This window comes from Letharia columbiana (assembly GCF_014066305.1).
Source record: "Letharia columbiana isolate WasteWater2 chromosome Unknown Sc0000022_s0, whole genome shotgun sequence".
In the NCBI taxonomy this organism is placed as follows: Eukaryota; Fungi; Ascomycota; class Lecanoromycetes; order Lecanorales; family Parmeliaceae; genus Letharia; species Letharia columbiana.
The window spans coordinates 314,304-342,232 of record NW_023501063.1 but is presented as its reverse complement, the minus strand read 5'-3'; the positions used below and the strand labels follow the sequence as shown (position 1 = coordinate 342,232).

General features: G+C 32.7%; 8 protein-coding genes across 8 annotated transcripts; 3 read left to right on the top strand and 5 right to left on the bottom strand.

The window, feature by feature from the left end:
• Window positions 1-14,551: 14,551 nt before the first annotated feature.
• HO173_007053 (uncharacterized protein) lies at window positions 14,552-14,977 on the bottom strand (the record flags this gene model as incomplete). The annotated part of the gene is made up of 1 exon (XM_037308958.1): window positions 14,552-14,977. The coding sequence occupies one exon, from the start codon at window positions 14,975-14,977 to the stop codon at window positions 14,552-14,554; it is 426 nt and encodes a 141-aa protein (XP_037164222.1).
• Window positions 14,978-15,131: 154 nt separating this feature from the next.
• Window positions 15,132-15,662, bottom strand: HO173_007052 (uncharacterized protein; the record flags this gene model as incomplete). Its single annotated transcript, XM_037308957.1, has 1 exon — window positions 15,132-15,662. The coding sequence occupies one exon, from the start codon at window positions 15,660-15,662 to the stop codon at window positions 15,132-15,134; it is 531 nt and encodes a 176-aa protein (XP_037164221.1).
• A 38-nt stretch (window positions 15,663-15,700) lies between these two features.
• On the bottom strand, window positions 15,701-16,174 carry HO173_007051 (uncharacterized protein; the record flags this gene model as incomplete). The annotated part of the gene is made up of 1 exon (XM_037308956.1): window positions 15,701-16,174. The coding sequence occupies one exon, from the start codon at window positions 16,172-16,174 to the stop codon at window positions 15,701-15,703; it is 474 nt and encodes a 157-aa protein (XP_037164220.1).
• A 332-nt stretch (window positions 16,175-16,506) lies between these two features.
• On the top strand, window positions 16,507-18,281 carry HO173_007050 (uncharacterized protein; the record flags this gene model as incomplete). Its single annotated transcript, XM_037308955.1, has 2 exons — window positions 16,507-16,571; window positions 17,297-18,281. The coding sequence occupies 2 exons, from the start codon at window positions 16,507-16,509 to the stop codon at window positions 18,279-18,281; spliced, it is 1,050 nt and encodes a 349-aa protein (XP_037164219.1).
• Window positions 18,282-19,733: 1,452 nt separating this feature from the next.
• HO173_007049 (uncharacterized protein) lies at window positions 19,734-20,984 on the top strand (the record flags this gene model as incomplete). Its single annotated transcript, XM_037308954.1, has 1 exon — window positions 19,734-20,984. One exon carries the CDS (start codon window positions 19,734-19,736, stop codon window positions 20,982-20,984), a length of 1,251 nt encoding a protein of 416 aa, XP_037164218.1.
• Window positions 20,985-24,047: 3,063 nt separating this feature from the next.
• On the bottom strand, window positions 24,048-24,767 carry HO173_007048 (uncharacterized protein; the record flags this gene model as incomplete). The annotated part of the gene is made up of 2 exons (XM_037308953.1): window positions 24,048-24,556; window positions 24,608-24,767. 2 exons carry the CDS (start codon window positions 24,765-24,767, stop codon window positions 24,048-24,050), a joined length of 669 nt encoding a protein of 222 aa, XP_037164217.1.
• A 1,166-nt stretch (window positions 24,768-25,933) lies between these two features.
• HO173_007047 (uncharacterized protein) lies at window positions 25,934-26,223 on the top strand (the record flags this gene model as incomplete). The annotated part of the gene is made up of 2 exons (XM_037308952.1): window positions 25,934-25,937; window positions 25,991-26,223. The coding sequence occupies 2 exons, from the start codon at window positions 25,934-25,936 to the stop codon at window positions 26,221-26,223; spliced, it is 237 nt and encodes a 78-aa protein (XP_037164216.1).
• Window positions 26,224-26,261: 38 nt separating this feature from the next.
• HO173_007046 (uncharacterized protein) lies at window positions 26,262-27,485 on the bottom strand (the record flags this gene model as incomplete). Its single annotated transcript, XM_037308951.1, has 3 exons — window positions 26,262-26,500; window positions 26,558-27,180; window positions 27,232-27,485. The coding sequence occupies 3 exons, from the start codon at window positions 27,483-27,485 to the stop codon at window positions 26,262-26,264; spliced, it is 1,116 nt and encodes a 371-aa protein (XP_037164215.1).
• Window positions 27,486-27,929: the final 444 nt, after the last annotated feature.

Genomic DNA, 27,929 nt, shown 5'->3' with positions numbered 1-27,929 from the left:
TTAATAAGTTTAAATATATATAAATTATTAAGAGTAATTTTAAGAAAATAAAATAATATAAATATAATAGCGAAATTTATAGTTAAAAAAAAACTTCTAACTTTCTTTAAATATTAAATAATTACTTCTAAAAAAAAGAAGAAAATAAAAGAGAGAATTATTAAATATATTATATATAATTAATATACTTATTATAAATTCTAATTATTATTATAATTATTCTAATATCTTTCTAATATTATAACTAATATTTATATATAATATTTTATATATTATATTAAAGATAATAAATTTTATAAATAATTAAATTTGTTAGATATAATTTTAATTTTAGATTTTATTAAGAATATTAATATAAAGCGCGATAAGTAATTTAATATAAAGAAAGAAGATAAAGATATAATTATCGATATATAATTAAATATTATTAATTAAAAGATTAAGCGATTTAAAAATTTTTAACTTCTTTTAGAGAATATAAATTTCTTAATAATATTAATAGAAAAGATATAAATATAAAAGATTAAAATATTTATTAATATCTTTTTATTATAATAACGAGTATAGTAAATTATAATTAAATCTATTAGAAAGAAGATTAAATATCTAGAAATTTTCGAAGATATAATAAACTCTTAAAAGAATATTTATTTTTATTACTATAGAGAGTCTTATATAATTTATAAAAATTTTCTTAAAAAAATTATTAAAATAATATTTATTAATATAAATTTTTTTTATATTAATTTTAATTTTAATATTCTAATTTATATTTAAATAAACTCGTTATTTATATATTAATCTTATTTATATTAAACTTACTTATTAATTATCTTTAATTATAAAATCTAAAAAAATTTACTATCTTTTTTTTTATATATATTTTTTATTAAAATAAAATATATAGTTCTTAGAAACTATATAATATAGACGCTTAAGAATAAAAAAGAATAAATATTATTATTAAAATCGATTAGATAATAGTCTAAGAATTATAATATAATAAGATATAGATTTATATTTAATAAGGTGAGCGAAAAGATATAAAAGACTTTTAAGCTTATTAATATTAAATTAATATATAAAAATATTACTAATATATTTAAGCGATTTAAATATTTCTTATAAAAATATAAATTATTTAAATCTAAAATCTTAATAAGCTAATTATATAATTCTAATTCTAGATTAAAAATAAGAATATAAATATTTTTTGCTATTATAATTATTTTTAAATAATAATAATTAAAAAGATAATTAGAATTCTTTATCGCTATAAAAATATATATCGCGATTTATAATTTTTTATATAATAGATTCTTTTCTTAATTAGATTATATTTAAAAGTCTTAAATAATAAGATATTATTTAATACGCGATTAGATATTTATATAAAAATAAAATATAAATTTTAATCTAATTAATAGATTTAATAAAAAAATAGAAGTAAGCTTTTAAGTAGATTAGATAAAATATAATAGATAAATAATAAATAACTTCTAAGTCTAATTATTATTCTAATAAATAGATTTATATTTTAATAATATTATATAAAAAAAATACGCGAGCGTAATTTAGAGAAAGTCTAGAGTTTTACTTTTCGCGTAAATTATTATATATATAGATAAAGATAAGAGTTTAGATTATAAGAGTATAAATAATATTAAAACTAAATAAGATATAAGTATTAAAAATAATTTTATTATACGCGTTAATAATTAAATAAACTTTATCTTTTAAGCTATTTAAAAGCGCGATATAAAATTTAATAATAAGCTTTATTATAGTTTAGATATAATAATATTAATATATTAATTAATTAATATTAAGCTATTATAAAAATCTTAAAATATTAAATATAATTATATCTAGAAGATAAAATTATAAATCTTTATTAATATATAATTAATTTAATATATAATAATAAAAAATTTATTATAAAAGCTACGCTATCTAGATTAATATTTTAATCTTAATTATTACTTTTATTATTATATAAATAATATAAAGCTATCTTTTATTTAAGTATATCTAATTTTTAATTTTAATTATTATTATAGATATTATTAATTTATTCTAGAATTATTAAATATACTTTTATATACTTTTTATATTTTACTCTTTTTTTAATTAGATAGCGATTAAACTCTAAATTAAAATAAATACTTAGAAGAGAAAAAGTTTATAAATACTTAATTATATAATTTTATTTCTTTTATACTTTTTATAATTATTAGAATAATTAATAATATATAATTATATTTTATAATTATATTTATAATAATTAACTTAATTTAATAATTAAAGATAAATATATATTTTTTTTATTTTAAAACGATTTAGCTAAAATAATTATAAGATTTAAATTTTTTTTCTTATAATATAACTTACTTTTTATATATTATATAAAGATAAATATTTATTTAAATAGAGATTATTAGAGCTAATTATAAAGCGTAATAATAAAAAATTTACTCTTAAACTAATAAATTAGAAAGACTTCTATTATCTTATATAATATTTTAAAAGCGAAATCTTTAAATATAATAGCGCTTTAATAGATTTTAATTAAATATAATTTAACGAATTAAACGCTAAAAGAGAAAGCTTTAAAATTATAAAATTAATTAATTTTTAATAATAATAAATCTCGCGTAAAGCTTAAGCTATAGCTCGCGTTAATTATATATAATAAATATAATAATAATTAAAAAAATATATTATTTAATTTTTATTAACGCTTTAATATTATTAAAGTAAAAATAATATCTTATTAAAATAAAGATAATATCTATTAAAGTAATAATAATAGTAATTAAAGCGATAATAATATCTAATAAAAACTTTATTTTAACGCTATATTTAATACTCTAAAATAGTATTAACTTTTTTAAAAGAGCTATTAATAATAAATTAAGTATATATAAATTAAGCTTTTTACGCGTAATCTATCTATATATTAATTTAAAGTTATTAAAAGATAAAAAATAAATATATAACTTAATAATTATATTATACTTTTAATATTATTATAATAATATTAAATTATTTAAATAGAAGTCTAATATATAAAGAAGATAATCTAATAATAAGAAGAGTTAATATAAAAAAAAAAGTCTTAGAAGAGAAAGAAGAGAGAAAAGAAAAGCTTAGATATCTATCGCGTATATTAAATTTTTAAATTACTTTATATTATCTAGCTTAAATTAAATATTAATAAAATACGTTTTCTTTTAATTTTAAAGATTTAAATTTAAGCGAATTATATTTATTAAGTACTATTATTTAATATAATCTTAGCTATTTTTATAATAATTATAATTATTATTATAGCTTATATAAATTAAAAAATAAAAAATTTAAAAAAATAAATTAATAAATAATTATTTTTATCTAATTTAACTAGCGTTAAACTACTATAACTTATTAAAATTTTTATATATTCTATTCTTACTTTCTTATTTTTAAGTCTTATTATCTTTATAAAAATAATTATTTTTTAAATTAAACTTTATAATAATATATTTATAATAGCGCGTAATATATATTCTCTTTATTTCTAATATTAATACTTACTAGAATTAACGTACTTTTTAATAAAATAAATTAAAATTAAAATTAAGAATAATTTAATATTTATAGATATTTATATAAATTCTTTAATTCTTTAATTCTTTTATATATATTTATTAATTTATCTTTTTATAATAATTAAAGTAGAAGAAATTAAATCTAATAATTTATTATAATAAATAATAAATATTAATTATAATAGAGATTTTAAAGAGTTTTAATATAAGTTAATTAAATAGCGATTAAGTTTTTTAATTAAAAAAAAAAGCGAAGAATAAGCTTAATTAAAATAAAAATATTAAGAGATCGCGATAGCGAATAAATATATTTATATTTAAAGAGAAATTAATTAAAAAAATAAAGAAAGTCGATATCTTAATTATTAATTATATTATAAATTATTAAAAAATAATAACGATATTATATCTTTTATAGTCTATATTCGCTAGCTAATCGTTAATAAACTACGCTCTTATAATTCTAATCTCTCTATCTTTTAAAGAAAAAGACCTATTATTATTACGATATCGAGTTTATCTCTAGATTATATAATAAAAAATAAAGATAATATCGAGAGCCGCTATAGCGTCGATAATAAGTTCGAGAATTTCTTATTAATAAAAGATCTTACTATAAAAGAACGTCTTATAATCGCTAAGAGTCGAAAATTGTTATCTAAAATAAGAATAAGAATTAGCTACATTAAAGGCTTATAATCGCGAGCTTTATAATATTAGCTTATCGTCTATAATTAGCGAGAGATCTATTTATATTAATTATTATCGCGTCTTTAGCGAATATATTAATTAAGATAAAAATACTTCGCTTTAAAAAAATATATTTTTATAAGAATATTAGTAAGAGAGAGTATCTACGCTAATTTCCGCGAAGTCGAAATTAAGTTTCTTATAAGTTCTAAATATTTTATTATTAATTAATTAAGAATTATTTATTATATATAATTCTTAAAAGATAATCTTAATATTTAATAATATAAATACTATTAAATCTATAATCTAAGAGAATATAACTTTTAAATTCTTTAAGTAGTTTCTATTTAATTTAGTAGCGAATTTAATAAATCGTTATCTTCTTATCTATAAAAAGTAAAAGAAGATTAAATAACGCTTTAATTAGAAGATATCTATTTTTAAGATTTATTTAAAGAAGCTAGAGATCTATATAATCTCTATTTTCTAAAAAATATTAAGTTAATTTCTTCTTAGCTAAACTTAGATTAGAGCTTAAAAATAAGATTCTAAATATTAATAGTATATCGAAATAATAAAAAAAAATTCTTATCTAGACTATTATATAGAAAAAGATTTTAAAATATATACGCTTCGATAACGATTTTTATTTAAAGTCTTTAAGGGGTTTCGCTAAGAATAAGTCTTTAAAGAATTAAATTTCGAAGTCTAAATTAATTTTAAACGACGGCGCTTATATAGCGCGTATTTAAGATAATAATATAAAGTATAAAGTTAAATTCTTTAACTCTAATTATAAGAAGAATAGTTATTTTTATTATAATAAATAGAGTTATTAAATATCTAAGTATTTAGATCTCGATAAATTATCTATAGTCTATATCGATATAGTATTAATAAAAAAAGATTTAATCTTATAATCGTCTTAGAAGCGAGATAAGAATAATAATTAATAGAGATAATTTCTTCTATTCTTATAAAGGGAGTAAATAAAGCTTTAGAGTAAATAGAGGTAACTCGTTACTCTACTCGATACTAAAGCGTATATTAATTTAATTTTATAAAAGTTCGTAATTTAATAAGACTTAAAATCTTATAACGTTATTTTATTATAATTAAAAGCGCTAAGTAATTAAAGTATATATTACTATAGCGCGTATTAGCTAAATTATTAATTAGTAAATAATTAAAATTAAAATAAAAAGTATAATATACTCTTCTATATTATTAATTAAAAAGACTTTAATATTATATTAAATATATTTAAGCTTAAGTTAATTATAAGTATTATTAAATTTAGCGATAAAGTAATAGTAATTTAAAGTTAACGCTAATAAATTATAGATTAAAAAATTAATTAAATTTATTTAAATTATTAAATAGAAGCTAAATATATTTATAATTATATATATCGCGATAATATAAAGCGAATCGAAAAAATAGACGTAGTCTAAAGCTTTCTTAGAAGTTATTAGAGTTTAATAATATTTTTTTAATAAAAAAGTAGAGATCTTATTTACGCTTAAGTAGAGAGATTATATTATTAAGATTAAAAGCGATAAAAAGTCGCTATATAGTCTCTTATATAATCTATCTTAAACGAAGTTAGCGAAGCTATAACGCTATCTAAAGAACTTTCTTTAGAAAAATTAAATTTATTATTTGACTTTCTTAGTCGAAATATTAATTCTTTTTATTTCTAAAAAGAATAAAGAGCTTTATTTTTATGTTAATTATCGAGGCCTAAACGCGATAACTATTAAAAATCGATACTCGCTATCTCTAATTATTAAGACTCTAAATCGCTTATATAAGATTAAAGTCTTTATAAAGCTAAATCTTAAGAATATCTATTATTAAATTTAGAATTAAAGAAGATAATAAGTAAAAAATAGCGTTTCGTAGTCGCTATAACTACTTCGAATATTTAATTATATCTTTTAAACTCGCTAATATATTAATAACTTTTTAAATATATATTAATAGAGCTCTTATAAGTCTAATAAATATAATATATATAATATATTTAAATAATATTCTAATTTATAGTATTAATTTAGCGAAGTATTAATAATATATTAAGTAAGTACTTAAGCGTTTACGCTAGTTTTAACTATACGCTAATCTAAAAAAATATTAATTCTATATTAAATAAGTTAAGTTTCTAGAGTTTATTATATTTATCGAAGATATTATAATAAATTAAAAATATATCGCTATTATTAAGAAGTAAGTTAAAATTAAAAAATTATTAAAATATATAAGTCTTTTTAGACTTTATTAATTTCTATTAATAATTTATCTATAACTATTTTAGTATAATAATATTATTTACTAACTTACTTAAAGAAAATAAAAATAATAAGAAATCTAAATTGTTAGAGTAAATAGATAGCGCTAAGCTAGCGTTTTAATAGCTTTAAAGTACTTTTATAATCGCGCTATTTCTATATTACTATAATTTAAATTTAAAGCTATATCTTAAAATTAACGCTTTTAACTTTAATATAAAAATTATACTTTTATAATTAAATAAGAATAATTATTAATGATTAATAATATTCTAATTTAGAAAAATAATTTCTATAAAGTAAAATTATAAGATTTATAATTAAGAGCTACTTTATTATTATAGCGTCTATAAAATAATAATATTACTATCTAGAAGATAATACGTTTTATATTAAGATTCTAATAAATTATAATAATCTTAAAGACTTTATAAAGTAGAAGAAATTAAACTTTAGATAAACTCGTTAAGCGCTAAAGTTAGCTATTTATAACTTTAAGATTTTTTATTAAATAAATAAATTAAACTCTATTAACTCGCTATCGCGACGCTCTTAATTATAAAAGAACTTCGCTATTAAATATTAAACTTTTATTAATATTATAAAATAAATTTATACTTTAAATTAGCGATAAGTAGTTATAAAGAGAATAAGAAGATTATAGCGGCGATAGCGTTTATATTTCGTATTATTAATATTTAAATAATTATTTCTAAAAGAAAGTCTAAGATTATATAAGAGATTACTTATAACGTATTTTAAAGATTAATAAAAATATTAATTTAAGATTTATAAGTCTATAATAATTAAATAAACTCTTTTTAAATTAATATTAATAAGCTAGCGATTAAGCGTCGCGTATATAATTAAATATAAATCTTAGACTTTAAGAAACTATTAAGATATAATAATCGCCTTTATATTTCTAGAGATAAGATCTTAAAAAAAGAGCTTATTAGTAAATATTATAATAATTTATTATTAAAATACTTTAACGCTATAAAGATATATAAACTACTTATTTATAAATATTATTAAAATAAAAGTCTAAAGTAAGTTATCGACTATATTAAGATATATAATATTTATTAGCGAATTAAAGCTTCGCGATATCGCCTATATAGCGAGTTAAGCTCGCTTTCTTATCGCTATTAAGCTATAAAAGAAAATTTCTATAAACTTTATTATTGACTTATTAGCGAGTAAGTATAAGAATATTATTTATAATACTATTCTAGTTATAATAAATCGATTTATAAAAATAATAAGATATATTTCTATATCTATTATAATCGATATCGCTTAGCTAATAAAAGTATTTTATTTTAAAATAGTATATCGCTATAGTATATTAAATGATATTATTAATAATAGAGACTCTATATTTATTAATAGCTTCTAATTCGCTATTTACTTTTATTTTAAAATTAAGCGATATCTAAATATCGCCTTTTATTTATAAATCGATAAATAGACTAAGCGATAAAATTAGATACTAAAATACTTCTTATATATATTCGCTAATAATAAATAAAATATTTAAATAAAATAACTATTAATAATAGAGTTCGCTTATATAAATAATTAATATTCCTTTATTAAAATAATATTATTCTTTCTAATATATAAATATTATTCTAAAATTCGTTAGAGAGATTAAGAATAACTTTATTAAGAGAGAGATATTCGCTATAAATAATAGAATAAAGAAGTTATAAGTATTAAGAAATAAGATAATAAAGCGTTTTTATAGCGCGATTACGACTTAATTTAAATATTATAATAAAATATATTAATCTTAAAGCTATAAGATAGATAATTTAATAATATTAGCGATTAAGAATCTAAAGTAAAAATATCTAAATAAGAAGTTATCTTATAAATTTATAAGATTATTTTAAATTATAGATAAGATAGAGGCGTAGATATATTATCTACTTCTATTCTCGATATATAAAATTTATAATATCTTTTATATATCGTTATTTAAGTCTTATTATCTTCGCGATTATAATAATATAGCGAAAGTCTTTATATAAACTCTTAATCTTATTAATAATAATAAGCTTTAAAAGATTAAAGAAATTATTAATAAGATTAAGTATAAGAAAGATATTTAATATAAAGTTAAATAAACTAATTAAGATAAAGAGTATAATTAATAACTATTAGATAATAAACTTATTAATATTAGCGAGCTAATTTAAGTCTATAAATAGAATAAATAATAAGCAAAAGTATTAAGTAATAAATAATAAGTCTCTTATTATTAAAGAGCTTAATTAATTATATAAATTAATAGTGAGTAAGTAAAGGCGATAAAATAAGATATAATTATTAATTAGATTAGATATATTTCTAGATAATACTTATACTACGCGCGTACTTCTCTATACTTACTACTATTAAGATATAAATTAATAAAATAATTATATTATTTAACTATCTACTAAACTCTACTATAAAGAAAATTTATTATATTAAAATATATACTATTAATATAAATATATTTTTATCTAAAGTAGCTATTAAAGAACTATCTAAGAATCTTACGCTAGCGCTATTATTAAAAAAAAATTATTATTTAAATATTCTTCGCTATCTTAGCGTTAGATCTTAAGTTAAGTTTATTAATCTTAGTTCTTTAATAAGAAGATAATTAAAGTATAGTCTTCGTATTAATATTTATCGACGTTCGTTATATATCGATAAAGGCTCTTAAGCTTCTTCTTTAATAACTTATTTATTTTCTTTAATTTCTCTATACGCTTATATATCGCTATAAGCTAGTCTTAAAGATCTATAATTATAATAAAGACGATCGAAGTTATCGCTATTATATATTTCTATAATTTATATTATTAAATAATCTTCTTATTAAGCTTAGCTTATTCGATAAGATAGCTTTTAAGATTATTTAACGCGGCGATAGCGTTATATTAATTTTCTTATCTACGTTTAAAGATATAGAGGAATTTTAATATAGCGATTAATATCGCGTCTTTCGATCTTATAATTATTATAGAGAGAAGACTTATCTTAAATATATAAATCGTTATCTTAATAAAAGTAAGTTCTATATAATAAATTAGATATTAGAACTTATTAGTAGATATATATATAAAGCGATAATAATAGAAATAGTTAAGAGTTAGTAGTCGCGCCTATAAGACGACTATATACTTACTATTAAAGTTATTATTATTATTAAAAAAGAATATTATAAAATTATTAGTCTATGTATTAACGCGATTAATAATAATAAGATACTTATAATAAAGAGAAGTAGACTACTAATATAATAAGATATATTATATTTATATTAGTATTAATATTAACGTTATAACGCTAGAGTAAGTACTTATAAGAGAGATGTTAGAAGTTATAAAGAATAAAAATAAATAATTTAAAAGAGATTTTTATATTCTCTATTATAGCGCTATTACTAGCGAATAGTATCTATAATAATATAGATAATAGCGACGCGATAATATTTTACTATTATCTATAAGACCGCGTCGCCTAGCTATTATTATTATTTCTACTATTATTAATTAATAATTAAGAATATTATCGCGAACGCGTCGCTCTATTAATTACTTTCTTCGAATTTCTATAATAAAGATTATTATTACGTTACTTCGCTATAAACGTAATACGCTATAAAAATAACGTTATCTATAGAAAAACTCTTCTCTCTTCTTTTATCTATTAGATTTTTGAAGATTTTATTATAAATTTTTAAATCTAATATTATTCGCTATAGAGGCTATTAACTAGCGCTATAAAAACGTTAATACTAAGCGCGTTAACTTACTATAGATTATTATTAATTAATATTATAAAAGCGATATTATTCTCGAAGATAGTATTAATATTATTATATAATATATTAATAACGCGCTTATAGGCGCGTAAGAATTAATTCTATCGCGTTATTAAAATAATATTATAATCTTAATAGATTAACTCTTTTCTCTTATTTCTCTATTAGAGTTTAAAGGTTTTTTAATAAGTATTCTATTTTTACTTAGGCGTCTAAAAATTAAAGTCTAAAAGAAAGATAATTATTAGATCTAATACGTTATAGACCTTAACGCTACTTACGCTAAGACGTCGATATCGTATATATACTATATTAGAGTTCCTCTTTTAGAGTTTAATTTTAATAATATATCTTATATATCTAGAGGCTTAACGAATATAGATCTACTTTGTATATCTCGAAGTTTTAATATTTCTTAGAGATTAGTTCTACTATTAAATATACTATATTATTTAATTATTTTATTTATTTTTTAAAAAATTAATTTAAATTTAAAATATTAAAATAAAATTATTATTTTAAATTAAATATATAATTATTAATAAATTTAAATTATAATTATTTTTAATATTTATATTTAAATTTAAAAAAATAAAAATTTTTAAAAATAAATTAAAAAATTAAAAAATTTTAAAAAAATTTTTTAAAAAATTTTATTTATTATTTTAAATATTATTAATAAATTTAAATTTAATATTTTTTTTTTTTTTTATTTTTAAATTTTAAAATAAATTTAATATAAAAATAAAATAAAAAAAAAAAATTTTAAAAAAAAATTAAAAATTTTTAAAAATATTTTTATTAATTTAAAAAAATTTTAAAATATTTTATAAAATTTTAATTAAAAAAAAAAAAATATTAAATTAATTTAAAAAAAAAATAAATAAAAATAAAAAAATAAAAAATTAAAAAAAAAAAATTTTTAAATTAATTAAAAAATAAAAAAAAAATTAAAAAAATATTATAAAATTTTAAATTATAATATAAAATTAAAAAAAAATTTAAAATAAATAAAAAAAATTAAATTTAATATTTATAATAAAAAAATTATTATTAATAATAAATATTAAAAAATTAAAAATAAAATAAAAAAAAAAAAAAAAAAAAAAAAAAAAAAAAAATATAATAATTTTTATTATTATTAATAAAAAAAAAAAAAAAAAAAAAAATAAAAAATAATTTTAAAAAAATTTAAAAAATTATTTATTAATTTTTAAAAATTTAAAAAAAGTAAAATAATATTAATAAATTAAAAAAAAAAAAAATAAAAAAAAAAAAAAAAATAAATTAATTTTAAAAAAAGAAAATTTATTAAATTTAAAAAATAAAAAAAAATTTAAAAAAAAATAAAAAAAAAAAAAAAAATTTAATAAATAAGGATATTAAAAAAAAAAAAAAAATAAAAAAAAAAAAAAAAAAAGAAAATAAGAAAGTTTATTTTAATAAAAAAATAATTTTTAAAAATTAAAAAAAATTTTTTAAAAAAAAAAAAAAAAGAATAAAAAAATTAAAAATAGCTAAAAATAAGCTAGAGAATAACGCTCTCGAAGAAAGTATAGAATAAGTATAAAATCGCTAAGAACTTTAAAAATAATCTAATTAAGAGAACTATTAGAAAGGCGTTTAAAGAGTTTATAATAGAGATATATAAATCGCTATAAATAATATAAAAAAAGACTAAATAGATTAGAAAATAACTTATAATATAGATATATCTCTCTTCTCTATTTAATAAAAATAAATAAGAATATAATAAACTAGGCCCGAAGGTAGATCTTCTTATAAGAATATTTTTTTATTATTAATATAGACGAAGTTAGATAATATTAATATTAATATAATATATCTATAAATCTATCTAATAAATATAATTATTATAAATAAGATAAAAAAGACTATAACGTAAGTATCGTTAAAGAGAGTCTTAAGAGAAAATATAATCTCTAATCTAATTCTTAAGAAGATTCTAAAATCGTTATTTTCTTATCTATATAAAATATTTAATATATATATAACGAATAACTACTACTTAGAGCACTTTAGAATATTAATAATAATTATTCTTTCGAAGTTAAATAAGAATTATTTAATTTCTAAAGAATATTAATTAATAGCTTTACTTAACACTATAAAAAAGATAATAGAATTTATTCTTATTAAGAGAATAGCGTATCTTACGAAGATATATAGACTTCTATTAATTATATATATAAAAGATTATAGATTACGATTATATAAATATAATATTTATTATCTTCTAGAAAGAATATATTAAGTTTAAAACTCTAATAAAGTAACTATAATATTATTATTAGACGTTTCAGATATATATAATAAAGTCTCTTATTCTCGACTACTTTATAATCTCTAAAAGCGAAAAATTAATATAAGAGTAGTTAATTAAGTAGAATCGTTCTTATCTAATAGAATAATAATATTAAAAATAAGCGAATATTTTATATTAAAGACTTTTATAGTAATCGAAATTTCTTAAGAATTATCGCTATCGTTTATACTCTATCTCTTCTATAACTTAGATCTTATTAATAAATATAATAATTACGCCGACTTAGAAATAATAGTTATCGACTTTATAGACGATATAGACCTTCTAATAATAGAAGACTCTATCGAGGAAAATTATATCGCTTTCTATAAAATTTATAACGAAGTTTATATAAAGTAAACGATATAATATAGATCGAAATTCGATCTTAGCAAATATTAATTATTATATCTTAATAGAAAATAGAGATTTAGCTTAAATTATCTTCTATAATTTAATAAGAGATAATATATTAAGATAAGACGATTTATTCGCTATCTAGAAGTCGAAATCGACTTTAAACTTCTATAAAGTTATTATAATAAAAAGATTTAGTCTAAGACTATTAAAAATATTAATATACTAGCGAGAATTATCGAATTAATATAGAATAATAATTATAAAAATATAAGATAACTCTATTAAATAGTAATTATCTTATAAATAATATACTACTACTTAGTATAATATTAACTCGAAAATACTATCAACTATAATAAATCTTATCTCTTATTATTATAAAGAATTTAATCTTAGATAGAGAGAAAGATAATTAAAGTATTTAAGACTATATTTATTCTAGTACTCGATATAAAAGCGTATTTTTTACTAGTTAAATAATAGCTAAATAAGATTATCTCGAAAGTTATTTTATAAATCGCTATTAGTTTAATATATAGCGAGATTATTAAGCTATAATTCGAGCGATAGAAATTTAAAAGAAAATCTAAGAAGAATAGAAAACTAAGTTTATTAAAGCGATATATTAATAGATTTAAAGAATAATATAACGATATTAATAAGATTAAGAAACTACGCTTTTTCAGCGTCGCTCTTAATTAGAAATCTTTTAAAATAATAATTTATAAGATTAAGAAAGCCGTTAAAGAACTAGTTAAAAGATCGATTAATAAGAGATATATAATAATATATATAGATAATAGCGGAATTAATAAAAAAGTAAAAGTATTAACTATATTATTAGATATTAATTCTACTTTTAATATCTATTTAGACTTAAGCGACTAATATATAATATACTTAGCGAAGTTATACGATATTCTTTAAGCTCTAATTATAATAATTATATATTAAATAAAATTATAACTTAGTAGAGTTATAGTAAATACGAATAATTAAATATTAATTTAAACTATCGAAGACTTAGATAAATATTTAAAATAGATCTATATAATATAAATAGTATAGATTATTAATTCGCTAAGATATCTCGAGATAGTAATAGAATTATATTAGATTTCGATATATATTAATATCGATAATAATAAATAAGCGAATAGAGAGATAAAGAAGACTATTAATTAATAAGAGCGAGTAATTTATAATAAAAGAGTATAAAGATAAATATTAATAAAATAGTTTAATTATTAGTTATATAGATAAGAATAATATCGATAATTAAGATAGCTATTAAAGACTACGCGATAGAATAATAAATTATTAAATAAGCTAATAAGAAGCCTGAGTCATCCTTGATCATTTCTGGCCTTGCATACCATCTTTCCGGGACAAACTCGTTGGATCGATCGTAACACGATTCGACTGGAGAAGATCAACACCACAACTTCCAGTCGCAGGGAAATTTTCACTCACGCCGGCCTAAGGAGTATCTCGGCGCTGATACCACTACATTTCCTGGTATGAAGTGACCCGCAATCGTCAAGCCTTCGGGGGGTGTCTCCCGAAACCCACCCGAAGGTAGGGCAGGGTGCAACCGCAAAGCTTCATTGATCATGCCGTTGAGATGTGCCATTGATTTCAGGGCGTCCAAGCCTGGAACACTGTTGACGTTCTCCAGCTCTGCTCGTAATTTGACCATCTGGCTGGGGTCATCAGCGAGGTGGTAAAAGATGGATATCAGAGTCGACGCGACAGTATCACTTCCACGACATGTAAACATCAGCGGGGATCCCTTTGAGGGATCTTCCTCCGCAACAAATACCTTCCAGCGACAATGAGAGCAAAGCAGTCCCCCCGAGCCAGTGTTGATCTTTTTCCAAGCGACCCGCATCTTGGCTAGCTTTTAGAAGCCATGACATGACCTATTACTGTGATTAGTTATAGAGTAAGTGAGTCACCCACTACTCAACTTACGTCCCGTTTCGCAGGCTCGTTCTGCTGGTGATGTCAGACTCTATCGTACCGTATAATACAGCAGAACAAGACTATACCTTCATTCGATCTCGAAGCTTCTGCGCCGAGCAGCCAAGCAGATCCTTGAAGTTCTGTGCTACCCCTGGAATACTATAACCGATTCTGACCAGCCAAGGAACAGGCGATAGTGGTCCAAGAAGGTTCATACCATCCTGCAGGAGCCCAACTGTAAAGTGGTACTCGTCACTATCGAGCATGTTCAATGGTTCTCCGAAAGCTAGATCACTCATAACATCGAATGAGTAGAGGTAGAAGAGTTTGGAGACGTCGACGGCTTTCCCATCCAGTTTCGAGATGCGTAGGTACAATTGTGCTGCAAATCTCAATAACCGAGGCTCATACTCTTGCAAAGCTAGACAGATGCCTTTAGTTATAAAATCATAATGAGTGATGTTGAGATTTCTCACCTTGAGGACGGAAAGCTCGTTCCCATATCTTACGCCTTTGGCTATGGGACTCCTTGTCCCTCGTGGTGGCAACGGAGACTCGAGGTTGCATGATATCATACCACGGCGCCTTTGTGCACTTCGTACTGAGCCCATCGAGAGCCCGTACGGCCTCAGGCTTGAAGATTGATATCTCATTCGGACCTGCGTTGTACTAGTTTAGGTATGTACACAACGAGATAAGGCACTGGCAACAAGACTCGTTTTTCCGTACCTGTGCGAATGAAATCACCGTAGCGGTCGTGTAGATCTTCCATGAGTCTAAAATTGGTCGACTTCGAAGCCTTGACAACGTTCCACAGCTTCGATACCTTGGCCAAGCGAGGGCCGGGGAAATTGTGTAGACGATGGAAGAACACGCGATAGATGAACATGCTACCAAAAAGAGCGATGGCGTAGCAGAACAATACTGAAGTGGCCATCAAGATTGCGGTTTGTACATTCTTTCTCTCACAGTATGCCTCGATGAAGAAGACCAAGCATGTCAAGATTAGATAGAATCTGAATATCTTCGGCGCTTGGATGTGATGTTCGCCTTGTATGAAGTATACCAGATGAGAGGATATGCCAGCGAGTCCTGATAGGCACAGCTGCAGTGTCCAGAGCATGATCAAGGTCAGGGTGGAAAGTCACCAAGAGCGGAAAGAGAAGAACAACAGGCTTCATGAAAAAGTGGGCATCGGTATGTTACACGTCAGGTTCGACTTCTCCGCCTCACAAGCAGGCACCGACAAGGCACAGTGAATTGAAACTCATCCGACTACGAATGAGATTTCCGAGGTTCGCGATAGCGGTATCCACACCAGTATTACAAGCTTGCAGAAGACCAATGGGGCGGAATCCGGAGTACTGACTGGCAAGAACTTGGTGGGCACCACAGCAACTAGTCAGAGGAAGCTTGTCATGCAGCGACTGGTCTAGATGACTGAACCCAGAGCCAATGATCTGGTCATGGATTCTCGGCTCCGTGATCATGCGTCGTTTAATAGAAGCTGACGGGGATGTGTCAGTCTTTCATGTGCCGATTTCGTCATAACGGCTTTTCTCATACCCTTTTCCATGCATGATGTGCGCCCGATTGTACTGGGAAAGAAGCCAAAATAGGCAACAGGAACAATGCCCGTAAGGCACAGTCCCACGTCTTCTCCATGCATAGACATATTTACGTTGCGGTACAAAAGTCATGGTGCGTCAGCCCGGGGATGCCGATCAGAGCAATGCCGCTCGATTGCAACCTCGGCGGCAGAAAAGCCCATGGAGATCATCGTCAGTGAAGGCTTGGGTGCCCAAGCTGTTGAGTCAAGCCTTGGAGCCGAATTCTAGGACGTTCAAGGCAACAGCTGATAAGAATTTGCTAGGATCATGATGCTCTTACGGGTGAATGTTGCTGATGAAGATTCTAGGGAGACTTATACCCAGGCTCATCACTAGTTCGTCACGGATCAGGTCCAAGACAATTTCTGAACCAAGTTCAAATTCGACTCGTCCCGGAACCTTCACATCCCGTTACTACATATCCTCCACGTCTACATCCTCCTCCTCACATTCTGACACGTAGTTGTCTCATAACCTCGCCGTGCTCGCAATATCAACACTACTCGGACTTGTTGGATCTGCCCAAGCGTATATACCCAAAACCTGGACTTCCAAAACAAAGTTTTCAGTCTCCAGAAGAAATTGAGAAAGATTTCCTCGAACCTCCAAGACACAAAGGATTCATATCTCACCAGACATCAACTGGAAATGTCCTCAACCGAAGCCAAGAAGCGAAATATCAATCATGGCCACAACTCAGCAAGTCATGGTCGGAAGAAAACTACTGCTTGGGATACCATAGAGTATGATCTGTATTCGATATGGCTTTTCACCTACAGCGACCTCAAGACCATCGTTGGACCCAAGACAGCATTCGGAATATTCAACAGCCTCCACGCTTCAGCTTTTGACCTACCTTGCCTTCAATACTCGACAGCGTTGAAACGATTACCATTGGTCGTCTTCTGGACATGGATCAACCTCTTACCGTTCTCAATCGATAACCAACGACAACCAGAAGCGATCAGGGAAGATGGCGTCAACAAGCCTTGGCGTCCTATGCCTTCGCAGAGGTTGACTCCACGTCAGGCGAAAATCTGGATGCTGGGACTCTACCCTGTTGCTGTTATGTCGAGTGCCTATCTCGGTGGTCTAAGGCAGTGTCTCTGCTTGATATGCCTAGGATTCTGGTACAATGATCTTGGAGGAGCCGATCAAAACCCCTTGATTCGAAATCTCATCAACAGCTGTGGATTCCTCTGCTATACATCAGGGGCAATGGAGGTGGCGTACGGAAGTTGGATACCCCTATCTCCAGGCTCTCTGCTATTTCGATGGTTCAGCGTCATTGCAGCAGTGGTACTCACAACTGTGCACACGCAGGACATGTACGACCAGGCCGGAGATAGCTTACGTGGCCGCTGGACGGTTCCTCTAGCGATGGGCGATGGGCCCAGCAGAATCACTATTGCGATACCAATGGCGTTCTGGTCTTGGTTCGGGCCTCAGTTCTGGGCTCTGCACATTGCAGCTTACATCTTACCCGTGGGTCTAGGCTTGACGATAATATTGAGAACGCTGATCTTAAGGAGTGTTGTGGACGACAAGCGTACATTCCAACTCTGGAATCTTTGGGTCGTTGTCCTCTATCTCCTACCACTTCTGAGTGAGCAGAAGTAGCTTTCCGCCACAAAGGATGGAGTAGAATAGCAAAAGCGAGATACTCGAATGCAGTCAATGATTGAATACAACAAACACCTCGTGCTGAGATCGTATCAGTGCTTCCGAATCCCTGTGTTGCGTCCAAAGATTCAATGAAATGGTCCCAGCTGATCTTTTCCTTTCCCCTTGTTCTTAGATGTGGGATTCCGATATCTCGCACACCAATTTGGATACCATGATCGGTTTTCCATACTCTGCGGTTGTGTGCCTCCATTGCACGAGACTCAGAGCTGAGCACAAGATAAGAGAGTGCAAGAGCCAATAATGATCCACCCTCGATGCACGCTTTCAGATGGTCAGGTAGAGTGAACAAGAGAACGGAAGTACTTGCATGTTCCTCTGCATGTAGTCTTTGATGTCGGAAAAGGAAGCTAGTTATTGACTCGCATCATAGAATCATGTTCTCAGTCATTAGGGTGGTTGAATGACATGTAGGCAATCAGGCATCAAGTCTGAGGATTTAAACTAGGAACAGATCAGCGCAGATGGACTCGTTCGTGTATGCTTGGACCAAAGAATGAAATCAATAAGTTCTATGACTGTGCTTTAGACAAGTAAAAATAGGTTGGGTGGTTGATCATGGAATGCAGTTGATGCCGGCTCTGCTCTCGGTTAATACGTTGTGATTACCGGGTCACTCTGCACCTTAGCGTTTAATCTCGTATCCGGCCCGGAGGGTATCTTACAATGCCTCTATCTTTATTTAGGGCACGTTGCCTTGACCTTGTCATCTATCGAGTACATTCCAGCCTGTTATGATCGCGCGTAGCTGTCGGACGTACTCGTGCTAATAGAGAGGCTTTTTTCAAAGTAGGTCTATCGGTAAGTGCTTGAACAAGGGCATCCTTTTGGGACTATCGTAGGCTTAGGATCCTTCCCTCACGTGATCAAGAGGCATTGTGTGATTGTTTATGCTGAGAGGCTATCTTTCATTTGAGACGGCGCGTTGTTTTGATTGGCTGAACCCCTGAATACCTACCTGTACCTTGCTTTACTTATCTTACTCTACTTTACCTTACTCTACTTATTGAACCCTGCCAGACGATAGGATACGCGCGAGTGCCAAGGCGCGCTCATCCTAAAGGCGTCGTAGCCCGGAATTGTCCTTGGCACTGTTTCTAAAAAATGTTAAAAAAAATTAGATGCGGTCCTTGGCTGCTGCATGATCCTCACTTCTCAGATTCTCTTGCACATGTCTTCTTGCATATACGAAAGCCTGAAAGAAATTCTTGAGCCGTCGAGTGTGTCAAACATCCCAAAGTCGCGTATGATATATGAATCATATTCCGATATGCGCAAGGAGTCGGACCTTAATTTCCCAGTATCAATTTTTCATTATCTTTGAAGTCGCATATCTCTCTCTTCTCCATAGCCACTTCACCGACTCTCTCTTACATCCATCCATCAGCAATGGACTTCTTCAAGCGCACTCTAACTTCTTCCTTGCACCCGTCTGCTACAGATGAGGACTTGGAAACTCTACTCAAGGCCGAGGATGGGGGAACCTCTTTCTCCACCAAATATGGTCTCCCAACCACAGCAAGCAGATTCATTAAGAAAATCCTTCTGGCAATCCTTCCCAACCCAATACAACGTCGCCTCGCACCCCATTTCTATAAACCCTCACGAATTCATTCGACCTCATATCTCGATGGGCTCCGCGGTATGTGCATGTCGCATTTCATTTTTCTAACCTGTGCTACAATCCAAGATGTAAGACACGTGTTTGTCGTCAAATGCCGGAGTTACGTCTTTTCAAAACTCAGATCCTTGCGCCGCAAGAAAAAGACTGACTCGGACATCTTCACAGGTATCGCGTCTTTCATCGTCTTTGTTCACCACTTTACAAATTGGGTGAATCCATATCTGGCCTACTATGGCGTGGATAATGAAAAACGGCCTTCCTCTCTCGTGCAATTACCCTTTGTCCGAGTTATTTACTCCGGCAGGCCCATGGTCCATGTCTTCTTCGTTATATCCGGCTTTGTTTTATCTAGAAAGCCCCTTCGACTGGCCCGCGCTCACAAATTCGATGAGCTCCACAAGACTCTCTCATCCTCGGTCTTCCGACGCAGTATACGTCTCTACTTACCGGCAGCTTTCTCGACGTTCTTCGTCCTTTTGCTCATCCGCGCCGGCTGGGCTCGGCAACCGGTCGACGGCGGGTTTCTAGCTCAAGTGGGAGACTGGACCAGTGCAATGTTTGACATGACAAAGCCGTGGCAGTGGGATGTGATCCAAAATCTTCGATACGACATGCATACGTGGACGCTTCCAGTCGAGATGTCTATGTCGATGCTACTATTCGTTACAATAACCGGTCTTTCAAGGTGCAAAGTGCCGATCAGACTTGGTATGATGATAATGGTCATGCTGTACTGCTTCCAAAGCGGACGCTGGGCGGCCGTCGAATTTCTAGGTGGTGCCTGGATTGCTGAAGTCGACTTGATACAAGAGGAACGTGCTAGTAATGCGGGAAATCTTCAATCGACTACCCCTGTAGAGCATCTCGACGGCGACCAGCTTAACCCAACCGAAATTCCCAAAGCCGCTACGTGGAGCGGCCTCTGTTGGACCCTTCTCTGGTGGCTCCAACTCGCAATCGCACTCTGGATATGCGGCTGGCCGAACCACGACGTAGAGAGAAAGCCCCGGGACTAGCCTGGCTAGTCAAGCACGCACCAGAACCCTATTTCTCCCTCGGCGAAGAACACTACACTGACTGGAGAGCTACACCGTGGTACATACTAGCGTCGCTCCAAATCGTCTTCGCATGCCAACAACTGCCCCCATTACAAAGATTCCTGACGACCGGTCCCATTCAATATCTGGCATCCATATCGTTCGCGCTCTATCTTATGCACGGTCCGCTGTTCGATAGTATCGGCGGGAAGATCATGACTCCGATTTTGCATTCCGTGACCAGCATGGACGAGGCCGGAGTGTGGGAGTTGTTCTTTGTGTGGATCGCAGGGCTTTTCGCGTTGGGCATTCCTTGTTTGTGGGCTGCCGATTTGTTCTGGAGGTTCATAGACCGGCCCTGTGTTGATTTTGCCAGGTGGGTGGAGAGCAAATGTACTGATTAAAGGGCATTGAGAAGAGGCATGGAGTGTACATACATACGTATCGGCACGGCTCAAAGCGAGTGGTCTCTGGGGTTTGCTGGGAGCTGCTGGTCGGCTGCTAATAATCAGGCAATTACTAGCCTTAATAAGTTGGCAAGGGTGAGGACGACAAGATGACAAAATTTCGCCCCTGAAGCTGTGAGACAAGATCCTAGTTTCCCCCAGGGCCCCCTCTTCGAGCGTTCCAACCTCTACATTCACACGCTACGGGGAATAAAGACCCATGTCCCATCATTTCTCTTCCCAGGCACGTTCCATTCAGCAAACCACCCTTCCGAACGACGAGATCCAATCCGTGAGTTCTTATGCCGGTCAGCAAGTCTTCCCAGTGTCAATCGAGTTCAAACCATTTACCCACACGACCTCCCTCCAGCCAACCTCTTCCTCTGAACATCCATCCGTATAACCCTCGCCATCTCTACCCTAAATAGACAACTACCAAACCGTTTAAGCACAGCCTCCTCCTCCTCCTCCTCCTCGTCATCTCCACCCTTTCCAGCCTTCCATCCATCAATCAGGTGGCATAGCAAGCCCCACTCATCCATCCTCAAACTCCCCACCTCTTCAATATCATTCACTCTCAGCAACCGATGCCCCAACCCTCTACTCTGGCTCTTGGCGCGTCCTGAGATCTCATCTCATCTCATCTTGCCGACGCCCGACGTCCTTTCTTTCTTTCTTTCTTTCTTTCTTTTCTTCTTCCCAGACAGGGCCATTCCACAGCAACAGGCGAAGGCTTTCCCCGAGTCCAGTCCCGCTCCGCGTACAAAGCTGGCCGGATCTGATAAAAAGGCAGCCAATACCGCGATCCGTGCAGCGAGATGGGGCGTGCAGAGGGCGGGATGGGATAAGCCAGCAGGGCAGGCGATATGCAGTGAGCATAGAGGGAGAACAGGACGCCAATGTGGAAAGAGAGCTGGCCGGAGCGGAGAAGACGCCAGACCCACACGCTGACCGGGTGCCGCCGTAAGAGAGAGAGAGAGAGAGTTGTGGAGCAAACGTCACGCGTAGAGGGCGAAGAGCGTGTACTCTCCGATGAAGGTTGTAGGGGTCGCTGCCATTGAGGCAGGCGCGGTGTCCGGAACAAAGGGTGACGGTTTTGACGACGTCTTCCTCAATGATTTGCCTTTTACCTGCAAGGAAGGTCAAATATCCTTTGACAGGAAGAGCGCATCGACTCTGATCTCTAACCCCCCACGATACACCAAGACGAAGAAAAGGCGAGCCTTCCCCTGTCACCAATCGAGATCCTCCAAGGGGCGCTGTACGAGTACGACGTCAAGACACGAGACGACAAACGAGCCGCGAACGAGACTTCGACGAGCGATGCGATCGATCAACGAAAGTGGATACTTCCAGCTCTTGACGCCGAGCGGCCATACTCCAAACACGAACGCCATTATAAAACGTAAAAGAGCCAACTCTACCGTAGCGAAGCCATACAGGACCCGGGAGCGAAAAGAGGGCCCGAAAAAGTAGGAGGATCGATGGAGCGGAAAAGCCGTGCGTAGAGGACGAAGGGAGGATGAGCAGGCGAATATGAGATGACAAAGTCGACCCGCGCTGCGATTGCGGAGCCTTGCGATCACGGGAGTTGTCCGACAGGAGGAAAAGGGGGAAGGGGGAAGTGATGATGCTAAGAGCTGAGGTCTTATCATTGGTTGTACACTTCGGTGGGTATCAGTTAAAATAAATTCACTAGTCGTTTCAAAAATCTCTGGACTCAGGATCATTCGATGCAGGAAACACCGCTTTCCTTTCCTTCACTTGGACAGAAAATGTTTGAGGTCCTCTTGTTCCCAACCGTCGCACCATTCCGACAGCGCACCTCTCTCCCGAGGCTCAAAAACTTTCGCATCACCTCTCTGCATATGCGCCTTCCACTATCTTGCATTCTCTTTCTCCCTAAGCAGCCACTCGTGGCGGGTACAAAACTTACAATCGCCGTTGACGGGACGCACCATCTATCAGCGAAGAGATCTTTCTTTCTTTCTTTCTTTCCTTGAACCATTCCACGCTCTTCGCGAAGCAGTTCTCTAGTCGAGACTTCCAGACTTTTCCACTCTGCTACTTGATTCCCGAATGCAAATCGTGTTGCGGAGTATGTGTGACCGCTCGCCACTTTTCCCGACCGGCACTCTGTCTATTACTTACCTTACTCAGTCTTTCACCTGCGCCTTCTTCATCTGACCACATCTGAAAGTGCTGGCGTTCGCTGTACCGAGGGGTACGAGTCCACTTTTTAGATCAAGAAATTGTAGATCAGCAGTCCAGGCTATGCACAAGAAGAGATAGAGATAGAGACAAATTCCGGGCTATGGTAATCGCATTAGCATGTACAGTACAAAGCATACACAGTAAACAGAAGCCTGTGGACAAGATGTCAAATGTGAAAGCTTCACGACTCTTTTGTGGACAACATATGTATACATGCCGCTCGATTGTGTGAGACATCCTCAGAACTTCAGTCCCACACATCCTGTCCCCTGGATCCAAATGACATCGATGCCTCTCACATCCGAGAACAGCCCTAAAATCAGTCCCAGCTCAGTGAGAGACTCACAACTCTCGGTAAAAGACCTTTCCGAGCTTGGGGACCTTATTCGCCTTTTGCTTTGCTAAACACTCCACCCGTTGAGTCACTGTTTTTCTTACTTAACACGAGCCCAGTCAATGTCACTGATTCTACGGAGACCGGCAGCACACTTATCATTCGATGTGCCTCTGAATTTCTTGGACCATATCCGAACATCCTGTAATCGACGCGAATCTTCTTCAGGACCTGGAACCATTGAAGCGAACCCATGAAGTCGCCCTTTTCGATTCTCTCGCCACTTGTGTCTGTTGAATCGGTCAGTTCCAAGTTAACGAGCCTGTGACTCGCAGACTGCAATAGGCTCTGTACGATCTTACTTGGCTCCACTTCGTCCCTTGGAGCAAAGTCATACAGGAATGTCTGCAAGGCTGCGAGCTTTTTTGTGGCTGTCAGGTACGGAAAGGAATACACAGTGGCTTGCAGCTCCTCCTGAAGGTCATTGGCGATTTCCTTCGCCATTTTAACATACCCAGCGATGTCAAGTTCCTCAAAAAGAGCTCGAAGGAGATATACTGGAGGGGGAAAACAAAGGCTACAGGACGTGTACCCGCTATAGGAGATACAAGAGTACAGCTGTTTCATCTCCTTGTGCTTCGGAAAAGTCGTAGCGGATACGGCATAGAAGCATTTGCAGCGGATAAAAAAGTTGTCAACGTCATCACGTAGGAGAGACTTCGTGGTCTGCTCCAGCGTCTCGTTTGGGAGCTCTACGAGCTGAGGCATGGTCACTGGTATGACAGTGTCCGAAAACGGGTAAAGCAAGAGTTCGTGTCTTGCTACACGATCGCTTGGGGAGACAGGTTGAGCTTGAGGTGGAGGCTTTATGTGATTCGCTGCCCGCAAATATCACATATCACACAGACGTTGCATCAGTGTCTAATCGCACGTATGATGAGGTTAATGTTGGATTAGATGAGTAACAGGCGAGAGGACATGTCAAGGCAGTGCCGCAGCAGTTGTATTCATTGTGGGGATGGTCATAAAGAGTTTGCCACCGTGTTGGTCAAATCGCAATTCCGTTTTGGCCCTCTCTGGCAACGCATATTGCAATCCATACGAGTAAGAGGATCGGGTCCAGGACCTTGTAGCGAACGAGTCAGAAAACAAACACCCTTGGCTGCTGCTTGAGAGACTCCAGTCAGCGCAATTAGCATTTTGCGTTGGCCGCGTCCGCAACAAGTGATCCAACGCCAAGTTTATTTTGAGTCAAAAACATGTGTGAGTCTAGCCAACGCCAAGTTTGATTTTGAGTCGCTCGGGCGGGGCTAGAGAAAGTCTTGGCGTCTGTGGGGAACGGCAGTCGCGTCCTGAATTCTTACATTACGCGCTTGCTCAAGAAATCGTATCAAAAACAGGATGATAGTACCAACGCTGGAAAGTGTACCTGCCGCCACATGAACCAGACTCGCCAACGACACCTCACCACCACAAACGCACCCATCATCCTCCCCCTCCTCCCCCCCCCCGCGCCCGCCATGCCCCCCGCCTCCCGCCTCACCACCCTCAACGACCTCCCCCTCCCCACCTTCCTTGCCCAACTCTGGCCCCGCGACGACCCCCGCGTCGAAACCCCCGCCCCCGCCGACGGCGGACCGTGGCGCCTCCGACTGCGCGCGGCCGAAGGGCTCTCGGAAGCGGAACTGGCGGGGTGTTTCCGGCTGGTGCGGGATTCCAGCGCCGCGGACTACGGGGCCTCGGCCTCCGGGTGGCGGCCGGGGAGGAAGCGCGAGGAGATGCGGTTGCGGGACCTGCGGTACATGTTGCTGGGCCGGTCGTCGGCGGGGGGGATGCGGAGGGGGAGGAGTGTTTGCCGGTGGGTGGGTTCTTGTCGTTTATGCTGACGTGGGAGGATGGGATCGAGGTCATCTATTGCTACGAGATCCATCTGGATGAGTGTGTGAGGGGGAGGGGTGTGGGAAAGCGGCTGATGGGACATTTGGAGGAAGTGGGCAGGAAGGCTGGGGTGGAGAAGGCGATGTTGACGGTGTTTAAGAGGAATAAGGCGGCGATGCAGTTCTATGAGCGGTTGGGCTACGAGGAGGATGAGTATTCGCCCAGGCCGAAGAAGTTGAGGAATGGCGTTGTCAAAGAGTTGGATTATTTGATCTTGTCGAAGTCACTGATCGGTGGGGTCAAGAATCACCAGGAGGAGGGACAGAGGAAACGAAAAGCTGGATGAAAACGCATTGGGATGCGGCTCAATTGATCATTGGATGTCTATATCTGTCTGACATCTTTGCCTTTCATCTCCGGCCTCTCGACTTCCCATTCGTCTCGAAGGACCGCGAACAGGGAATCCGCAACAATCTCCGACAGGCCGAGACTCCAGACGAGAGTAATGGCATAGAAAAAGTTTGCGTTGCCGGAACCCGCATAGATCCAGAGGTAGTAGAAGGCAGGGCCCAGCAAGCTCGCGTACAGGATCGTGGCCATGGCGAAAAAGGTATACCGCATCACTGCCGAGCATCAGTGTCAATACCCGAAGATGAGATGGCCATTTGGGCAGGGCTTACAGGGGAAAATGTGTCTATACAATGGCAGCATAGCAAAATACAAAGACGTATCCGAAATGCTCGGGTACGGCTTGAATATTGCAAAGATGCCCAGCAATGTAGTGATGACGAACAGCGGCTGCGTGCGAAGACGAATGCATAAAGCCCCAACGTAGCCCCCCAAATGCAGCCAGAATACACCCAGGAAGAATTCCCTGAACGAATCGAACATCTCAATGAAAAAATACCACCAGAGCCCCACATTTGGTGTCAAGTCCGGCAGAAGCAGGTGGACGCCATATGTAGATGCCAGATACTCGGATGAACCTCCAGTCAGAACTTTTGAGAGATGCAAGAACCACGCTATGCTTGCGGAAAAGACGGAGAGGTATGTGGCAGTCGAAAAAGTTGCATTTGGAGGCGCCTTTGTCTCTCTTGCTTTCCGATCATAGCAGAGTAGGATCAGAGGAGGAAGTAAAAGGGCTGGATAAAGCGACAGGTATGAGGCGAGACCCAGAGCAAGCATGGAGGTGATGGGTTTGCTGGAGACGGCCTGGGCAATGGCGTAAAGGATGGCGCAATTCGTGAAGACGCTTGTTGGTCTGCCTATACATGTAGCGATGGTGAAGGGATTGAATAAGTATCTATAGCCCCGTTAGTCTAGAGACAGCCTCCTATGGATCATACACCCTTACGCGGCGGCTACCGCTATGCTATCCCATTTCATATCCTTCCTCGGCGATGTGAACAGACGTGAAGAGCGTGACTCGCCAGACTCTGTGATACGTATGAGGGCATTGGCGCAGAGAAGGTCGAGGAGGATGTAGAGGAGGGCGGTCAAGGGCAAAAAGAGGGAGGAAGGGATGAGGGCGAAGAGTGGTAGCAGCAATGGGGCCTTGAGAGGAATGGTTAGCGGAAGGAAGTGACTCGTGCGCGGCCAGTGGAACATGCCTGGTGAAAGACGCCGCCGTCGTAAGGGGAGACATTGTGAGTATAGAGGAAGAGACCTTCTCGCACTGGCAAACCGTCAGTTATGAGTTGTATGCAGGTGAATTGGCACGAGGTCTTACATCGCTTGAAGCTGGTGACCGGAGTGGATATCTCTACACGTCCGGTAAGAAGGTCAGGTAAGGAAGGGAAGGCGAAGAAAAGTACGAGTCTAAGAGCTGCTGCGGAAGTGAAAAGGGTGGCTTTCCGCCGGTCTATAACCATGTTTAAAAGTTGGAAATGCACACCCCCATTTATCGATCGACTCGAGGTCCGCAACTGCAACTCCGCGCTGGTACTCTCGCGCGCGCCAATCTCGCGCGCCAAGTCCCACTTACTCTACCCCTGAAACTACTTACCTTATAGACTGCCGATTTCAGCCCTACCTTACTAGCAACAATACCAA